Source organism: Gossypium hirsutum, chromosome A11, assembly GCF_007990345.1.
Source record: "Gossypium hirsutum isolate 1008001.06 chromosome A11, Gossypium_hirsutum_v2.1, whole genome shotgun sequence".
NCBI classification, from domain to species: domain Eukaryota; kingdom Viridiplantae; phylum Streptophyta; class Magnoliopsida; order Malvales; family Malvaceae; genus Gossypium; species Gossypium hirsutum.
The window spans coordinates 110,970,346-110,991,187 of NC_053434.1; the positions used below are offsets into that span (position 1 = coordinate 110,970,346).

A 20,842-nucleotide genomic window follows, 5' to 3' on the forward strand; every position below is an offset into this window, starting at 1 on the left:
CGGATCTATACAAATGAATTTAGCTTAATGTAATACAATTCATATTCAATTCAATCCAATAACATCTTTAGCAAAATTACTATTTCCCCTATACTTTTAATTAATTACAATTTAGTCCCTAAGCTCGGAAAATAAAATTCATACAATTTCATCCTTATTTCAAGCCTAACCGATTCTCATACATGTCAATAGCAGCCCATATTTTTCACAAAATTTAGAATTTTTTCATAAATTTTTAATTTTTTTAATTTAGTCCCTAAATCATAATTTCATTAAAATTCTTTTTACAAAAGTTATTTATCTAACAACAACCTTTCATTTTCTATCATAAAACTTCAAAATTCAACTATACTCATACATGAAAAACCCTAATATTTTAACGATTTTGCAAATTAATCCCCGAGATAGTTAGATTAAGTTATTACAATCTTGGAAACATAAAAATCATTAAAAACGAGACAAGAATGCTCACCTAATTAAGCAAAATAAGCTTGTCTATCTTCATGCTTCCATGACTAGGGTTTCCATACTTTATTTTTAGGAAAGATGATGAAAATGATGAAAATTTGTTTTATTTTATTTTATTTTATTTATTTATCATCATTTTATCGTTTACTTTCCAAAATTAACCTTAATAATTTACTAAATTCTAATGATGAATAATCATCCTTATCTACTAACTCCTCTAAATGGTTTATTTGTTATATAAGAACCTCCAATTTTAAATTCCATAGCTATTTGATACCTTTAGCTACTAGAATTCAACTTTTGTACTTTATGTAATTTGGTCTTTTTTATCAAGCTAGGCATGTAAACGGTAAAATTTCTTAACGAAATTTTCATACGATATTTCTATCATACTGTAAACCATAAAATAATATTAAAATAAATTTTCTTCTAGCTTCAGATTTGTGGTCCCGAAACCACTGTTCCGATTTCACTAAAAACGAGCTGTTACACTTTAGGCCTAGGTATCAATACCTAGGCTTATGTCGGTGCCCCCTGAAACACGATACCAAAACTGCTCTTTGTTTCTAAAAAAATTAATTTTTGGGTCAAGGTATCTATACCTTGGGTTATGATGTGTAACACCCCCTACCCGTATTCCGAGCCTAGAATAGGGTACGAGGCATTACTGAACTTAATATGATCAATCATGTAAAAATCAACCATAAAATTTCTTCTAAATTAAAAACTTTCATACATATGTTTAACGTCCCTTATATGGGCCTACGGGGCCCAAAACATACATTCAGAGTGGTTCGGGACCAAACCGTAAACATATGAAACTTTTTCAACACTTAGAAAATTTTCACACTTTGGAGAGTCACACACCCGTGTTTTCAACCCGTATAACTCTCTGTTTATAACTTCATCACCCTTTTCAGTCGTACACTTTATATAAATAACAAGAAACGTGTATCGGCTCAATTCTCATTAAATTTCTCATATATATACACAATTTCACGTTATGTAATCATACAACATATATCAGCCATATCTCTGTAATCTAAATATATTTTCATAACAACTTATCTTGATTTCATACTATTTCATATTTAAGCTTAAATAACCAAAGTATTTGAAATATCATCTTTATGCAAATAGTACACATGAGGTATATAATTCCATAATTATGAATAAACACATTTATCAAACATTTTCCATATTCATATATCAATGTCTCATGTCGCCATATATCAATAACCATCATTTTCATGAATTCCGAGTTCAATTTCATAATTATTTGTCTCGTGTTCAATTTATTCCATGTCGGAACTTTATTCATTAAAACATTTGAATTATCAATACATATGGACAGTACATTCAAGGTGAACAATTATATAGTCACAAATGAATTCATTTATCAACCAAGTTCTATACTCATATCTTATCAACTCGTACTTCCTTGTATCACATACTTCGATGTAACACTTACCAAACTTTGTCAAATTAGTGAACGTCTCTCGATGCCATAGTTCAACTATGGTTTTACACATCTTCACATAATGATGCCATAGCCCAGTTATGGTCTTACACATATTCATATATCGATGCCATAGCCTAGCTATGGTCTTACACGTATCACATATCACATATCGATGCCATAGCCCAGCTATGGTCTTACACGGAAATCACTTGTCACTTGTAGCCGAAGCTACCACTATTCACTGATCAGGTAGCCGGAGCTACCACTTTTCACTGATCAGGTAGCAGAAACTACCACTTTTCACTGATCAGGTAGCCGAAGCTATCACTTTTCACTTGTCATTTGTCCTTGATCAGATAAGTGTAGCTGGAGCTATCACTTATCACTTTCACTTGTCCTTGATCAGATAAGTGTTGCCGAAGCGATTACTTATCACTTTCATTTGTCCTTGATCAGATAAGTGTAGTTGAAGATATCACTTATCACTTGTTTCCATGGTCCAACCATGGTCTTTTCCTTCAATTCATCTTGTCACTGAACTGAAATGCTCAATTTGATCATTTATTCAATTTTCATGCTTTTACATTATTCACAATTTTATCATCAATACATATGAAATAACACATCATGAAATTCATAAAATTAACAAATAATCACTAAAATTTAGCCATATAAACTCACAAGTTCAATTTTTGTATTATAACGATAATCATAATTTTATAATAAATATTCCAAATAAAAAAATTATATCATTTCTAATCCAACACTTATCTATTATAATCGGGCATGTGATCAATTTATACACAAGTCATTCATATATTTTTCCTACAATTTATACATGAGTCATTCATATATTTTTCCTCCTCCTCCTCTCCATCCACATCCTTGGTATAAATAACACACTTGTAAGTAACCTTATCCATAGTTTTCACTAATTACTTATGTGAATATTCAAGCTATCCACCCGTGTCATAGACACTAAATTATTTATATTTGAAGCTACAGAACTCCAAACCCTGAAACTAGACTCCCAAATCTTCTTACCATAAAAATTTCATAATTTTTGGTTGGGCCAATTAATACAGTTTATTCATTGAAGTCTCCCCTGTTCTGCTGTCTGATAGTTCCGACCCTTCTTCACTAAAAATTAATTATCTCCTTGTACATGATTCGAATGATGTTCTTATTTGTTTCTCTTGAAAATAGACTCATTCAGGATTCTAAACATATAAATTTAAGCCCCTAATTATTTTTATCCAATTTTTGATGATTTTACAAAATCAGAACAAGGGAACCCCAAATCATTCTGACCTTGTCTCACAAAATTTATCATATCTCATGATTTACAATTCCATTGCTTATATCATTTCTTCTATAAGAAACTAGACTCAATAAGCTTTAATTTCATATTCTATTCATCCTCTAATTCCATTTCTAAAATTTTTGGTGATTTTTTAAAATTAGACTACTGCTGCTGTCCAAAACAGTTTTAGTGCAAAATGTTGATTTCCATTTTGCCCCAAATTTCACAATTCATACAATTCAGTCCTTGCTTAATTAACCCCTCAATTAAGATAATTTTCTCAATTAATACTTTTACTAGACATTATAAGTTATTTCATAACTATTGAAATTCAGAATTTCCACATAAAACTCTAACTTCAAACTCTTTTACAATTAGGTCCCAAACATTCACTTTCTATTCAATTCTTTCAATAAAATCAACATATAAACAATTTAAAGCTCTAATTCCATGCCAAATCATCATATACTTCCAGCACATATTCATAGCAACTTTCAATTTCTTTCATAGAATCAAAAACTAATGAATTCAACAAGTGGACCTAGTTGTAAAAGTCACAAAACACAAAAATTTTAAGAAATAATCAAGAATTGAACTTACTTGAAGTAAAAATATGAAAAACAGCTTAAGGGAACTCTTCCATGGCCTTTTTGCTGATGAGAATGCAGAAAAATAAAAAGAAATCTAGATAATTCCACTTTAGTCCGAACTTTATTAAGTAAATTTTGCAATTTTTCAATTTTTCCCTTAATTCTCCTTATTTTCTTGCTGATTTCATGCCCTTGCCGTCCAGCCCAAAGAGACCTTGGGTCTATTTTCCTTTTAAACCCTCTTTCTTTTATCATTTAAGCTATTTAATCATTTCCCACAATTTTGCATTTGATACAATTTAGTTCTTTTTGTTCAATTAACTATCAGAACTTTAAAATTTCTTGACTAAACTTTAATACTAACTTATTAACACTCCATAAATATTTATAAAAATATTTATGGCTCCATTTAAAATTCCCGAGTTCTTAATACCTCATTTTCGATTCTAATTATTTTAATATTTATTTTTAGTACACTATTTATTATTTCAAAATTTTTCTTAACTTCAGATTTAACTTATACTCACTAAATTAATAATATTTCCTACTCATTTGTAGGATTTAGTGATCTCGAATCACTATTCTGACACCACTGAAAATTAGACTGTTACATGATGACACAAAAATAGTTTGAAAAATTGCTAAAAAGCCCCTTGCACTAGTTCAAAGAATTCTAACACTTCCAAACCAATTCAATTATCCTTAAACTCATTAAAATTCACCAAAAAATCTATGTAATAACATGATATATGCATGCATATGCTAAGCTATTATAAATTCCTTTCAAAGTCTAACAAAATATGCCATTAGATCACCAGAATAACAAGGTTTTCAAAGTTTGCATTTTAGTTCATCTAACATTCACCTATATCAAGAACCCATGTACATGCCATACTAAACCCAAAATTCATGCATGCAATATTGCCTTTTGGAATGGTTATGAGATGGGATGCACATGTAGTCCAATCAGATCTACTTCATCTACGCGTTAGAGAATTAACCTGGTAAGTCTGTGAAGATTTAGTAAGTACTTCAAGATCTTTAAAAATTTGATATTAATAATAATAATATAAAATAAAATTTTATTCCTACTATAGACATATAATTCTCATCAAATTAGTCCCTAGAATTTGATATATTATTCTTAAAAATCACATTTACCATTACATACCATAACCTATTAATTGATAATAGTCGAATTATGATATTGTAGCCCAATGTAGACAAGTTGAACACTTAGGATATAAGAAAATAAATTGATAATGCATTGTTAATGCATATCATATATCACTAAGCACAAAGTGCAAATAACGATAAGCATCGAAGTGCACTATAATTATGATAAACACCAATGTGTAAATTTTTCAATGATAAGCACCAAAGTGCAAAATAATACGATAAGCATGCTAATTTTTCCTTAATGAAATGCCATTAATATCCCAATAGTTTGAGACTTGCCTACATGGGCTTCTCTTATTATTAAATATTTTCACTTATTCACTTAACAGAAAATAATATAACTTGTATTTTTTTTCACAATTTAGTCTTTATCACAATAATAACACTAAAACTTGTAAATTCTCTTCATTTTTACCACATACAACACTATAATTTTTACATCACTTCATTTAAACTCACTTTCCATATATTCATAATATCATAACATATTTTAATTTTTTTTCAATTTAGTCTTTTTTCATTATCACCACAATACATCATATAATGATACACTAAAGTCAAATTTCATAACATTTACATTACTTACGCCTACTAAATACTTATTATGATATCATTAATTTAGTAATTAAACTACTTAATTAACATAATTATATAATTAACATAACTTAAATAAAATTACTACTTGAAGTACTTACAACCAAAATTTGGATGATGAGTTTTTCTTCTCTTCGACTCTTTGGCCACTTCTTTTCCTTTCCCTTCACTTTTGTCCTTAAAATTCTTCTATTTTTTCTTCAATTTCATAACAACATCTAACATTTATAAGTTAAAACTAAAAAGTAAATAACTTTTCTATGTTATATTATGAAAATAAACATGTATGTTATGAGAATTTCCATCATCTTTACATTAACTTTTTGAAAATTCAAAACCCTAACTCATGTATTTCTCTCTTTCAACCCATCTATGGAAATTTCCTCATGAAATAAAGTGGCTCACTAGTATTCTTTTTAGCTTTTACTAAAGAAATTTCAAAGAAAAATGAAGATTTGGAGCTTGGATGGTTCAACAATGGAGGAAGGAGATGGAAGAAAATAAAAGAAAAGTTAGATAGATTTGGGGGTGAGTGGTGGTTTGTGTTTGGGAAAAGATGATATCTTTCATCTTTTCTTCACTTTTATCCACTAAAATATCTCACTTTTTTTTTATTAAATGGTCAATTTGCTAATAAGTCCTCAAGCTATCCATCTTTACACTTTTACCCATCATCATTACACCTTAAAATATCTACTTGGCTATTTACCATTTTATCCCAATTCGTCTTTTATAGTTCCTAGGATGACTCATACTTCACTTGGTTAAATTTCTTTTTAATCCTTCTTACCTTTCTACTACCACTATGTATCTCCTAACTTTCTAAATTCGTACTTCCACCACAACAAATTTTTTATACTCTTTCAATTTAGTCTAAGCTCCTATTTAAGCCTGTCTTTTCTCGAAAAATATTTCTAATATCCTATCAAGTCTAAATACTTCCTAATTTAATACTAAAAATCTCTATTTAGTAAATTTCAAAATTTCTCCACTATTTCTTGACTTGGTCCATCATTGTACCTAACTCTAAGTTAAAATGTGGTCGTTACAAGTATACACGCCAGACTAAGACGAGGCATACTAATCAGGAGGTGGTGTAGCCATCGATGTCAGTTTTTGCGTAGATGCTGACGATAGACCCATCTCACCAGACCTTGGATGTATAGGCGCTTGTCGTGGCCTCCTCACATGTGGTTGTCGTCCCTTCACCTCTTCCTCTATCATGCATGGCTTGCCATAAACCCTAAACCATTTCATGTATTTTGGATCGTAGGCTAACTCTGGAGCGACAATGGCCTCGCGAGTAGGTAAAGGCTCGTGCCTATTGTTCCACATGTTGATATATTGGGCGTGAATATTGTCCAATTCTCATCCGTCCTTCCCTACAAGTCAATAGGATATAGGTCATCGAGGTCTTGAGATACCACTAGAATTGATTGTTTGAACCCAAATTGTTGCAACACTCTATCTTGAATTGCTGGATTCTCATATGGTGTCCATTCAAATTATATTAAAATAATTCAAATTTTAGTTATATATACTACTAAATCTCAAATCAACTACGTTAATATTATATAATTCAAATTTAAAAATAATACATACCTCCACTTCTGGTCGTAGGTATAACAGAAGCCGTATATCTTAAAGCTCATTCGGTAGTCTCGCATAACTCAGTCCAGGGTTCCGCCTATTGAAATAATTTGTTAGCAGAATAATTTAAATTTTAATTAATTTTATTATGGTAAATATATTATCTAATGAATTTTACCTTGTTATGAGTAAGAATGTATAAGGGTAGTTCGCTTGAGGACGTAAAAATGGCAGTCGATACTGTACCCATGACTGCAGTAGTAGCATGCAACCACCAATTTTAATTTTCCATGGTTGCATTGCCTAACACATCTCTTGGTACAAGGTCACCAACACGGCAGACTCCCAACTGAATTTGCCCGCTTCTCTAAAGTTGATGAGTTTCAGTAGCCAACTTAGATGAATGAAATTTCATGACTTATCTGGTATTAGGATACCCCCAATTATAAAAAAGATATATGTCTTAGCATGTTATTCTCTTTAAATTTCAATCAAATCCTTATCGAGCCAATCAAAGTTTCATCTTAACGAACCCATTTCGATCTTGCCTCCAAAAATCGTCTTCAAAACCTTTCCAAAAGTTCGGCACATATGCCTTTCCAATTGATTGCGTGAACTAACCTAATCACTACCGGCCCATCCACTGGGAATCCGAGTTTTAACTGCACGTCCTCCACCGCATGGAAGATGGTATGTATGCACCTTAGTCTCCACCTTTCCACCAATGCGCTTATGAGTGTCGGGTCCAACTTACATCCCCACCTAGAAGGACTATGTGTGAAAAATCGACATCTCTCAAGTAGGGTTCAATCAAGGGTTATGGAAGAGCAAGTAGATTACGAATATAAATCTACAAAATTTGATCTTCCACCTATTTTGGTAAAAAATATACAAATTATTAAATTCAAAGATAACAAGAAAATAAAAAAATTAAACAACAATAAAATACAATAAAAAATATTCTTACCGTTTGCAATTGATTGATGGAAATGTCACCAAAATGGATTAAAGATCTTGCCATTCCTAATTTGGAAAAACACCGAATAATTTCTAATAGAAAAAATAATTTACAAAAATGTTAAAATAATTTTAATAAAAAAATTTAGAGAGAAATAAAATTTGAGTGAGAATTTGAGAGGAAATTAAGAAAAATTTGGGAGAGATTTGAGATGTAAAAGAGAGTTGAGATTAAATTGAAAAAAAATGAAATTGGAGGATTTATATAGGGAAAAAATTAGACCATTAGGGGATGGGATCTAATTAAATAATCATTGGAGAAACTAGCCGTTAAAAATTACTGTTGGGGAAAACGTTTACATTTTGAAAAAGTTCCTAAATGGAAGCAATTTTGAAAAAGTTCCTAAATGGAAGCATTTTTGTAAAATTAACCTATTACAATAATTTTTCAAAAAAAAAAAATCTATTCCGATAAAAGTTTTTATGGTATTTTTAAGTAAAGTAGTCCTGGTTGTGGGCTACCCCACTGCGATATTTTTTTAATGACCCACTGACACTTTGGAACCCTCGAAAGTGACGGCTGAAAACTTTTGCGACAGTATCTCTTTGTTTTAATACTACTTGTGACAAAAAAAAAATTCTATTCCAATAATTGAGTGTACTTTTTCAATAATACTTTCCCTTTTGACTTTCAGAAAAGTGGGCAGTTTCTCTCTGTTTCCACGGTGACCAAGAAAGCAAAACATGGAGAAAAATGAAATGTTGGAAGGGCTTGTGACGAGAAGACCGATTACTGACGAGGCAGAGACCAGTATTATAGATGGAGATAGCGTTATTAGCTATAATAATCATGCTTCTACTTCTGTCACAATTACTGTTATTTTTAGCACCATAGTAGCAATATCTGGTTCATATGCTTTTGGAAATGCTGTAAGAATAGTAAAATGGTTCAACTTCTGTCACAATTACTGTTATCTTTAGTACCATAGTAGCAATATCTGGTTCATATTGCCTGTAAATGATGAAAGAAAATCTTAACTTATATCAATTGGTAAAGGATGAAGATACTTATCATCAGTATCTCAGCCTCACAAGCTTGAAACTTGATATGTTATATTGGGTTGGGGCTATATGTTATGTTAAGGAATGAATGTGTTAATGGCGTATTTGATTGGTTTGAGATCCATTTTCAGGTGGGGTATTCATCACCGGCTAAAAGCGGCATTATGAAAGACCTTGGCCTTTCTCTATCGGAGGTAAAATAAATGCAGAATAGCTTTTGAACTATGGTTTAGGGTTTCACTTTCTCAATATCATCTTTGGGAAAGTGATCTGATCATTCAATATTGAGATGAAAGTATTGAATCACAGAATCAAAATAGAATAAACACATGTTTACCTTTATCTTTTTTTTTCTTCATAATATTTATGGTCAGTGATTAACTTCACTCACTGATGCAGTATGCAGTTTTTGGTTCCATACTAACAGTAGGAGGGATGCTTGGAGCAGCATGTAGTGGAAAGATTGCAGATCTCGTAGGCCGAAGAGGCGTAAGTCTTCTATTAACCGTAACATATGTTAAAGATGCTTGGTATCCAGTTTCCTGCTTGATGCAAGTAATTTAACAACTTAGATACATTATATATCTAAACAGGCAATGGGAATTTCAGAAATTTTCTGCATCACAGGGTGGTTTGCTATAGTATTCTCAAAGGTTTATCGTTCAGAAAATCTCAAACAGTCCAAGGCAGTGATGAACGGATTAATAAAAAGAAATGGAACCCAATGTTGACAGGATGCTCTGTGGCTTGACCTGGGAAGACTTCTAGTTGGATGTGGATCTGGGGTTCTTTGTTATGTGGTAACTTCCATAACTTGCTACACGATTCACTGGTATGGTGAAAGCGGTCTTCTCAATCTTCACTTATACAGATTCCTCTATATCTTGCTGAAATTGCTGCTAAGAATGTCAGGGGAGCATTTTCATCGCTTACCATCGTATGAATTGATCTTTCATTGCATATTTTGATTCCTGAGAGCAGATTTCCTTTAGCTGATATATGTTAGTTTTTTACAGTTAATGCTATGCTGTGGCAAGGCAGTCATGTTTATTATGGGTTCTCTGATCAATTGGCGCACCTCGGCCCTTATAGGTAACTTCTTTTGATATAGTTTAAACTTTTAGTTGATGACATTCTTCGTGAGCCGGAGATTCGAATTTTGAGCTACTTAGAAAGCTGATATTAATTTTGTTTTCAGGAGTCATACCATGTGTGCTACAATTAATAGGATTGTTCTTTATTCCGGAGTCTCCTAGATGGCTGGTTAGTGGGGTTTAATGCATGTATAGGCTATAGTATTCGAAACAATATGGCATGAAAATTCATTAATGTGTCCAATTGATACTCCTAACCAACTGCAGGCCAAGACTAATGAAACGAAAGAGTTTGAAGCTGCACTTAGGCGCCTTAGGGGTGAACATGCTGATATTTCTCAAGAAGCTACTGATATTAGAGTAAATCTCATCTTTTCCTGAACCAATACAAAATATCAGTTTACAAAGCCAAAAAGTTTAACTTCCTAAAGAACTTGGTTTTTCCATCTCTTAACCTATGTTTTATAGGAACGAGACTTGTTCTTTTTGTTATGTAACAGTTGTACACAGAATACATAGAGCAGATTCCAGATGAAGGGCTTCTGAATCTCTTCCAGAAGAGATATGCCTATCCATTGATTGTGAGAGATAATGAGATACATAGATTTGTTTTTATTGTCAAAAGCTGCATTATGATGCTTATTTGATGTGTATGCAAAAATTATTCCAGGTTGGTGCTGGCCTTATGATGTTCCAGCAATTTGGAGGCCTAAATGGTTTTTCATACTACGCAAGTTTTATTTTCGAATCAGCAGGTAAATTTCGGAACCATATTTTTTAATTTGGTTGTTGAAACATAGATTGAAAACTCTAGACAAAGGGATTCTTGGTCTTTAATAGGTTTTCCCAGCACGGTTGGATCTATTGGAGTAGCTGTTCTTCAGGTTAGAAAATGACAATTTCCATTTGATATCAGACTAAAACATTGTACTGGTGTATTCTACTGCATAGGGAGATGTTGTTTAGCAGATTTTCATGGCTATTATCGGAGTACTCTTCATTGATAAATCCGGACGACGACCACTTCTGCTGGTTAGTCTCAAACAACTTTTTTCCAATCATATCTCTAAGTTCATCAGCATTTAAACATTCAATTAGCACCGATCTCTTCAGATGTCTGCAGGTGGATCATGCTTGGGTTGTGTCATTACAGGATTATCATTCTTCTTGCAGGTTTCAGCTTAACTAGACTCTCTTACATGATTTTGCTATTTGTAGCCTTTTTTTTTTTACATCAATTATATTTCTTCGCCATGAAATGAGCAGGATTTTCATGCTAGAAAGGATCTAACTGCCACTTTGGTGATTATTGGAGTATTGGTAAAGCTACTATACTTATATTGTTGCGCGGAAGCGTGTGAAAGAGTAAAATTATTGTACTGAAAAATCACACTAAGTTCAATTCCCAGGAAAGAGAGGTGGATCACGAGGATCGCTTACATACCAGATCTTTCCTAGCCAGAATATCCCTCTATCGTAATTTAATAGCACAATAAATCACTACAATGACACTTGCAAAATATGCAGAACAAAAATAAAGAACACTAGAATTTTAACGAGGTTCAGCAAATTTTGCCTACGTCCTCGGGCACTACCAAATATATTTCACTCCAAAAATACAAGTGAAAGTTTACAAATAGGAAGAGAGAACAATTGCCTTAAGTAGAGAATGGCAAGTGTGGGATGAAGAAAGTAAGAAATGGTTAGGCCTATTTATAGTTGAGGTTCAAGGATCAACTTGCAATGTCCCTATACAATTAGGGACCAAAATTGCAATTATCTCATGCCAACTTTTAACCCAACTTGCCAACCAATTTTACTTTCTACTTTCGGTGCCCACCCTTTTTGACTTTTCAAACAATGGGTGGGTTCCAATAATCTCCACCTTGAAGATTTGATTAGGATAATCTTATCTTCACACAATTCTTTCTGCCTTTGACAACAATATTTGATAGTGCCTTCTTCAACTGTTAAACTTGCAGGATATTAATCAAGTTCAAACAATGTTCGAACTTGGTTGCTGTTACCACCTTGGTCATCATATCTGCGGGATTATTTGCAGTCTTGATCTTCTGAAGACAAATTTTCCCCTCTTCAATAATTTCCCGCACAAAATGGAATCGTACGTCGATATGTTTTGTACGTGCATGATAGACTTGATTCTTTGCTAAATGAATAGCACTTTGACTATCACAATACACGTTAATATGCTCCTGAACCAACCCCAAGGTTTTAGCCATACCTTGTAACCAAATAGCCTCCTTTACAGCCTCTGTTACAGCCATGTACTCGGCTTCTGTGGTTGACAATGCAACTGTAGACTGTAGTGTAGACTTCCAACTTATTGGTCCTCCAGCAAGTGTAAACACATAACCGGTGGTTGATCTTCGCTTGTCCAAATCACCGGCATAGTCAGAATCAACGTACCCAATAACACCTTTACCAAGTGTATTATCCTGCTTGAACAGTAATCCAACATTCACGGTCTTCTGAATATACCGTAGAATCCATTTCACAGCTTGCCAATGTCCTTTTCCAGGATTATGCATATACCTGCTCACTATACTAACTGCCTGTGAAATGTCGGGTCTTGTACACACCATTGCATACATCAAGCTACCCACTGCATTAGAATACGGAACTTGCAACATGTATTCTCGTTCCGTATTCGTCGAAGGAGATAGTTGTGCAGAAAGCTTGAAATGAGAAGCCAACGGGGTACTTACAGGTTTGGTCTGCTCGTTCATGCCAAACTGCTGTAGTACTTTCTTCAAATACTGCTTCTGAGACAAGCTAACTCTGCCATGAGCTCTATCTCTACATATTTCCATGCCAAGAATCTTCTTAGCTTCACCTAGATCTTTCATCTCAAACTCGAGATTGAGTTGAGTCTTCAATCTCTCAATCTCAACTTTGCTCTTAGATGCTATCAGCATATCATCAACATATAAGAGCAAGTATATGAAAGTTCCTTCTTGTAGCTTCTGAAAATATACGCAATGATCAAATTTACTTCTTGTGTACCTTTGCCCTTTCATGAACTGATCAAATCGCTTGTACCACTGCCTCGGAGATTGTTTCAATCCATAAAGCGACTTTGTCAGTTTGCAAACCCAATTTTCTTTATCAGCAACATTGAATCCATCAGGCTGAGTCATATAGATTTCCTCTTCCAAATCACCGTGTAAAAATGCTGTCTTCACATCAAGCTGAACTAGTTCAAGATCGTATTGCGCAATCAAGGCTAGCAAAATCCGAATAGACGAATACTTCACAACTGGAGAAAACACTTCATTGTAGTCTATTCCTTCTTTCTGAGCGTAACCCTTTGCTACCAATCTAGCCTTGTATCGAATTTCATTTTTACCAGGAAATCCTTCTTTCTTTGCATATACCCATTTGCATCCAATTGCCTTCTTTCCCTTGGGCAGTCTCACCAACTCCCAAGTCCTATTTTTATGAAGAGACTGCATTTCTTCATTCATAGCTTGCTTCCACTTTACACCATCAGAGTTACTTATTGCTTCTGTGTAAGTGGAAGGAACATCATCATCTGCAATTGGAAGTGCATAGGCCACCATATCGTCAAAGCGAGCAGGCTTACGAATCTCTCTTCTTGGCCTCCTATATGCAATTGAATCTTGTTGCTGTAGAAGTTCTTGGGTCGAAACTTCTTCATCATTTGTTCTTTCAATATTAGCTGGATCATCATTAACCTTTTCAAACTCCACCTGCTGCAAAGTACTACTGGTTTTGTCATCCTTTTGTGAATCCTCGTTCTTCATCATGGTTGATTCATCAAAAGTTACATCTCTACTGAAAACAATCTTCCTTGTATCAGGACACCAGAGACGGTATCCTTTTACACCACCAGTTATACCCATGAATAATGCTTTCTTTGCTCTTGGGTCTAACTTAGATTCTTTTACATGATAATATGCAGTGGAACCAAAAACATGTAAAGAATCATAATCAGTAGCAGGTTTACCAGTCCACATCTCCATAGGAGTTTTTCCATTTATTGCAGCTGATGGCAATCGGTTAATTAGATGGCACGCATATGTAACTGCCTCAGCCCAAAATTCCTTGCCCAATCCAGCATTGGACAACATACATCGAACTTTCTCCAGTATAGTCCGATTCATGCGTTCTGCCACCCCATTCTGCTGTGGTGTATCTCGAACAGTGAAGTGTCGCACAATGCCCTCATCTTGACATACTTGTAGAAATGGATCATTTTTGTACTCAGTACCATTATCTGATCGAAGTCGTTTGACCTTTCGACCTGTCTGAGTCTCCACCATCTTCTTCCACTTCAGAAATGCATCCAAAACTTCATTTTTTCTTTTCATTAGATACACCCATACTTTTCTTGAATAATCATCAAGAAAAGTGACAAAATAGTGCATACCTCCCAAAGAAGCCACTTTGGTAGGTCCCCACACATCACTGTGAACATAGTCCAGAATTCCTTTCGTATTGTGAATTGCTGAACCAAATTTTACCCTCGTCTGCTTGCCCAGAACACAATGTTCACAGAATTCCAATTTGCAAGAATTTGCACCTTTCAACAAGCCTTGCTTCGCCAAAGTCTGCAAAGCTTTTTCACCAGCATGTCCCAATCGCCTATGCCATAACCTGGTAGCCTCTGAATCTGCATCTTCCGCAGAAGCTGTTGATGTTGATCCAATAACTGTACTTCCATTTAAATAGTACAAGTTATTTCTTCTAGTGCCTTTCATCACCGTCAATACCCCAGCTACTACCTTTAGTAATCCATCTCTCAAAGTGATTGTGAGCCCTTTAGATTCTAGGGCCCCTAATGAGATGAGATTTTTCTTCAAGCTGGGTACATAGCGAACATCTGTCAGAACTTGGATTGAGCCGTCATGGTTCTTCAATTTGATTGTACCTACACCCATTGTCTTACAGGCACTATCATTGCCCATAAAAACAACTCCACCTTCTAGTTCTTCAAGACTAGAAAACCAGTCCTTATTAGGACACATATGGTAAGTACATCCCGAATCCAATATCCACTCATCCGTTTGACATGCCATTGCCATGCCAACCAAGCTAAAGTCTGACTCCTCATCATGTTCCGCTACACATGCATTAGAAATAGACTTGCCTTTTTGTAACTTAGGACAATTCTTTTTCCAATGCCCTTTCTCACGACAAAAGGCACATTCATCTTTGGCGGGTCTCCCTTTGGACTTACCCCTTCTACCAGGTTTGCTGCTGTGTGAACGACCTCTTACTGTTAAGACTTCTGCAGTTGTATCTCTGTGATCTCTTTTATCTTTCTTTCGAGTCTCAGATCTATACAACGCACTACAGACTGCATCAAATGTGATTGAATCTTTCCCATGAAGCAATGTGGTGGTAAGATGATCATATTCATCAGGAAGGGAATTCAACAACAATAATGCCTTGTCTTCATCTTCAAATTTCTCATCCAAATTTAGCAAGTCTGCTAAAATTTTATTGAATGAGTTCACATGGTCATTCATCGACATACCGGGTGCATACGTGAACCGAAAAAGTTTCTTTTTCATATAAAGCCTATTTTCAAGACTTTTCGTTAGAAACTTTTCTTCCAATGTATCCCACAGCTTCTTCGCTGATGTCTCCCTCATGACGGAGTACTTCTGCTCTTTGGCCAAACATAGGCGGATTGTACCACACGCCTGTCTATTGATCTTGGCCCACTCCTTGTCATCCATCTTGTCAGGTTTTTCTTCAAGGGCTATATCCAGCTCTTGCTGACATAAGACATCCAGGATCTCACACTGCCACATACCAAAATTATTGGTACCGTCAAATTTCTCTACTTCAAATTTTGCATTTGTCACAGTAGTCCTTGCTGATGACGATGCTGCTGCCATTTTTCTCCTCAGTCCCAACTACTGTATACGTGAACAGTCCCGTATACGTGAATAGTGCCGTATACGTGAATAGTACTGTATACGTGAATAGTGCCGTATACGTGAATAGTACCGTAAACGGTCGTATTCCCCAAGTACGAACCTGGCTCTGGTACCAATTGTTGCGCGGAAGCGTGTGAAAGAGTAAAATTATTGTACTGAAAAATCACACTAAGTTCAATTCCCAGGAAAGAGAGGTGGATCACAAGGATCGCTTACATACCAGATCTTTCCTAGCCAGAATATCCCTCTATCGTAATTTAATAGCACAATAAATCACTACAATGACACTTGCAAAATATGCAGAACAAAAATAAAGAACACTAGAATTTTAACGAGGTTCAGCAAATTTTGCCTACGTCCTCGGGCACTACCAAATATATTTCACTCCAAAAATACAAGTGAAAGTTTACAAATAGGAAGAGAGAACAATTGCCTTAAGTAGAGAATGGCAAGTGTGGGATGAAGAAAGTAAGAAATGGTTAGGCCTATTTATAGTTGAGGTTCAAGGATCAACTTGCAATGTCCCTATACAATTAGGGACCAAAATTGCAATTATCTCATGCCAACTTTTAACCCAACTTGCCAACCAATTTTACTTTCTACTTTCGGTGCCCACCCTTTTTGACTTTTCAAACAATGGGTGGGTTCCAATATATATGCAATCTTCAAGTCACAGTTCACATTTGTTCACTACGGAATATTTAATTGTTGTTTATCTTAACCAGGTTTTTCTTCTTAGTTTTGAACTTGGCATGGGGGGAATTCCCTGGATTATAGTGTCTGAGGTAAATTTCCCAAAATCCTTTTGATGGCTAAAGATGATCATAAATGTGGATTAAATTAAGTGATGGGGGTTTATATGTATATATACAATATTATTTCAGATATTTCCTTTAAATATAAGGGGTTCAGGAGGAAGCATGGTGAATTTGATAAACTGGACTAGTTCTTGGGTTGTTTCATACACTTTCACTTTTCTTTTTGAATGGAACTCAGCTGGTAATTTTTTTTACTTATTTCCCAGCTTCTTTTGTTGCTATTTTGTTGAGATTTTGATTTGGGTTTGAATATATTTTGACTTCAGGAACTTTCTTTATTTTAGCCTTCATGGGTGCTGTCGGAACTGTGTTCATCGGAAAGCTAGTTCCGGAGACCAAGGGGCGAACACTCGAAGAATTACAGACATATTAATTGGTTGGGAAATGCCCTTCCACATTGAAAATTGAAATTTACAAATACTTTTACTGCTCCTATTAAAACTTTATTTATATATATAGGAATAAATTATATTAGGATAATTTTAAAAATTATCTTTTTTAAGCATTAATAAAATAGTATCACATTAATAAATTTTAAAGATAATAAATTATTATATATTTATTTATATTTAATATTTTCTCCAATTTAATTTAACTTTAATTAAAATATTTAAAATAATTAATTTTTTAAAGTATAAACAAACACCTTTTCTTCTCTTACAAATTTTAATCATTTTTAAACTATCGATATGAATTGTAATAATTTTTTAAATTAATATATTCATATTAATATTTAACATGGAATTAACATCAATAGGGAATGTTAAACCAACTAATTAGAATTTAACATATGTAATTTTTTTTCCAAATCATCAATTTCACATAAATAATATATCATTGAGTGAAAAATTAAATAAAATAAATTTAAAATAAAAAATAGTTAAACCTAAAAAACATTTAGATGATAAAAAAAGTAAATACTAAATTTACATAAGTAAAAATGTTATATTTTTCATCAAAATAAATATTAAAATCTTCACCAAAAAATTTTTCATTTGAAGGAAACGTTATTCATTTGAAGTCAAGTTTCTTTTGCATGAAACACTAATCGAAGAAATTTGATCTTAATGTTTTTCTCAACTTTTTTTATTTATTTTAAAATTTCAACTTTTTAGAATATTTTAAAAGTAAAACTTGTAGAATCTCATTGTGGTAGAAACCTGATTATTGAACCTCCCATTCAAGCTTAATAAGCAAGAGATATAAATTTTGAGAAATATTGATTTGCATAAAATTTGAACAAGAATTAAAAAGTTTTAAGGTTTTTAAGAAGGGTAATTATTCTGTTCACTGGCAGTTGATCTAAACATACAATATTTGTAATATCTAAAAATCTTAGTGACATCAAACTTTACCAAAATCAAAGTGAATAAAATCAAATAAACTTTATTTCTACAGAAAATAACCTTAAAATATTTATAAACTGAAATAATCGAAAATGTATCTATAACAAAAAATAATTTAAAATTACAGACTCCACTAAAATCTAATTAATATCCTGAAACAATGTTACACCCATAAGTAGTGTTCCCATAAAAACCTTGGGTGGTAGCCCTTTAGTAAGCGAATTCGCAATTATGGAGTTTGTTTTAATATATTTTATAAACACCTGATCACTTTAAACTCTTATTTTAACACCTAGGAATTTAAAGCCCATGTACATTGACTTTGATGCCCTCTTGTTGTTATTGGAATAAAGGACTGAAATAACTGAAAATGTGTCTATAACAGAAAATATTTAAAACTACAAACTCCTACTAAATTCGAATTAATATCTTGAAACGATGTTATATCCATATGAGCAGTGTTCCCATTTAAAACTACAAACTCCTACTAAATTCGAATTAATATCTTGAAACGATGTTATATCCATATGAGCAGTGTTCCCATAAAAACCTTGGGTGGTAGTCCTTTAGTAAGTGAATTCGCAATTATGGAGTTTGTCTCAGTATACTTTATAGACACCTGACCACTTTGAACTCTTATTTTAACAATTAGGAATTTGGAGTCTATGTGCATTGACTTTGATATCTTCCTATTATTATTGGAATAAAAGACTGCCATTTATTGTCACGATTTGCAGCCTAGTAACAAAATTTTGTATCCATATTCCATTAAAACTGGACTTTGTAAACCTAACAATCTCTAACTTATCAGACCTCCAATATGTGAGCATGTAATGCTTTGTTTTTTTTTTTTGAAGATAATGTATAAATTGTTTGGTTGTTTTTCAATGATCCACACTCGAATTGTTTAAATATCTATACAACATCCCAACAATATACGCAATATCTGAATGCATTCAAACTTGAACATACATTAAACTTCCTACTATTGAAAATGTAAAGAATCTTATGCATTTTCATAATATCAAAATCATTATTGAGGCATTGATTGAGATTACACTTACTTTATTGAACTTGTGATATACAAAATCATTAATCAAAACCATCTGGAAACCGAATAAGATAATTACTTGGTGAATATTGTAATACCATTAACGAGAATCCTGCTTAAGCCCATAAATGAATTTATTAAATTTGCAATTCATTGACTTTGCATCACTAGATACAAAAGTTTTTTTTTTTAATTTGCACCAAATAAATCGTCTCAACAATGTTATCATTGGAACAATCATTGACCTAGCATTCATCTAATGCAACTCAAGGTTAAAATATTCCACTAAAGTCATATTATAATTCTTTATTTAGTGGACCTTCTTAATAACATTTGTTCTTGAAGTTAAAAAGTTTTTTATCTGACTGGGAGGTTTAACGACTTTGTCTTGATCTAGATTTGCTACTTAAATAATATCAAGTATAGTGGTTTGTTCCTATCACACCCCAAGTTTGGCAGATAGTGGCAAAATAATCTGTTTAGCAAAGTGCAATCCGCCCATATGTTTCTTTTGGTACATAGGTGTGGGCATATAGTAACTGTCGTGTAAGCAAGTGAAGATTTTATTTCAGAATGTTTTACTATTTAAAAGAAAAGATAGTGTTAAGCAATAAGGGGTAAGTATGATTATTGTCAAAGGTATAGTACGCCCTGTTTGTCTGAAGTACTGTAGCAGTTAGGTTTTAAAGTTACTTGGTTAGAAAATAATTAGATTGATTAGTCTAATATCCATTATTATAGAATTCTCGTTTATGTTTCTTTCGAAGTTTGTAGGCCATTAGGAAAGAAAAATTCTGAAATATTTGACACTTGTTAAGTCCTACTAGGTAGGATGAGTCATATTTTTATAGGTGAGAAGGGTTCTGAGGGATGTTTTTCTTCTTCTTTTGAGAGTACTTTTTGATTTTTTTTCTTAAATCCAATGGTATCTTTTCCTCGTGAAGCTGGAAGTTAAAGATTTGCTTTAATCGGTGATTATTTCATCTCTGGGTAAGTATATATATATATATATATAGAGAAAAAGAGAGAGAGAAGATAATGATATTTATAATAACTGATAAGTGTATGAGTATAGTAAAGAGGAGATAAGTGTTATGATGATATGTAATAAGTTCTATTGAAGAGGAATGTTGATTGATAAGTATGTAAGTGAAGTTTGAGATATGAAAAGTATGAGTCAGTTTGGAATGCAAATAAATCTAGGTAAGTAAATGATGAGAAATGTCCCTTTGTAAAGCCTCTGGTAGGGCAGTTATATTGCTAACCAGATTGGCAGATCACGATATAAAAACAAGTGTATGACTATGAGGTTGAGACCCATGACATCTTGATATGGTTTGGAAACACTCATGGTGCAGCTTCTAATAAGATAAAAAGTGGGCTGGAAAATCACGATAC

General features: G+C 33.2%; 1 protein-coding gene across 1 annotated transcript; it reads left to right on the top strand.

Moving 5' to 3' along the window:
• Positions 1-8,811: 8,811 nt before the first annotated feature.
• Positions 8,812-17,501, top strand: LOC107888143 (sugar transporter ERD6-like 5). Its single transcript, XM_041079848.1, has 18 exons — positions 8,812-9,073; positions 9,337-9,399; positions 9,605-9,694; positions 9,799-9,858; positions 9,940-10,005; positions 10,077-10,142; positions 10,222-10,297; positions 10,404-10,468; positions 10,567-10,659; positions 10,800-10,880; positions 10,970-11,054; positions 11,140-11,183; positions 11,269-11,331; positions 11,413-11,472; positions 11,566-11,619; positions 16,955-17,014; positions 17,114-17,228; positions 17,314-17,501. The coding sequence occupies exons 1-18, from the start codon at positions 8,888-8,890 to the stop codon at positions 17,418-17,420; spliced, it is 1,434 nt and encodes a 477-aa protein (XP_040935782.1). The 5' UTR covers positions 8,812-8,887; the 3' UTR covers positions 17,421-17,501.
• The last annotated feature ends 3,341 nt before the right edge of the window (positions 17,502-20,842 follow it).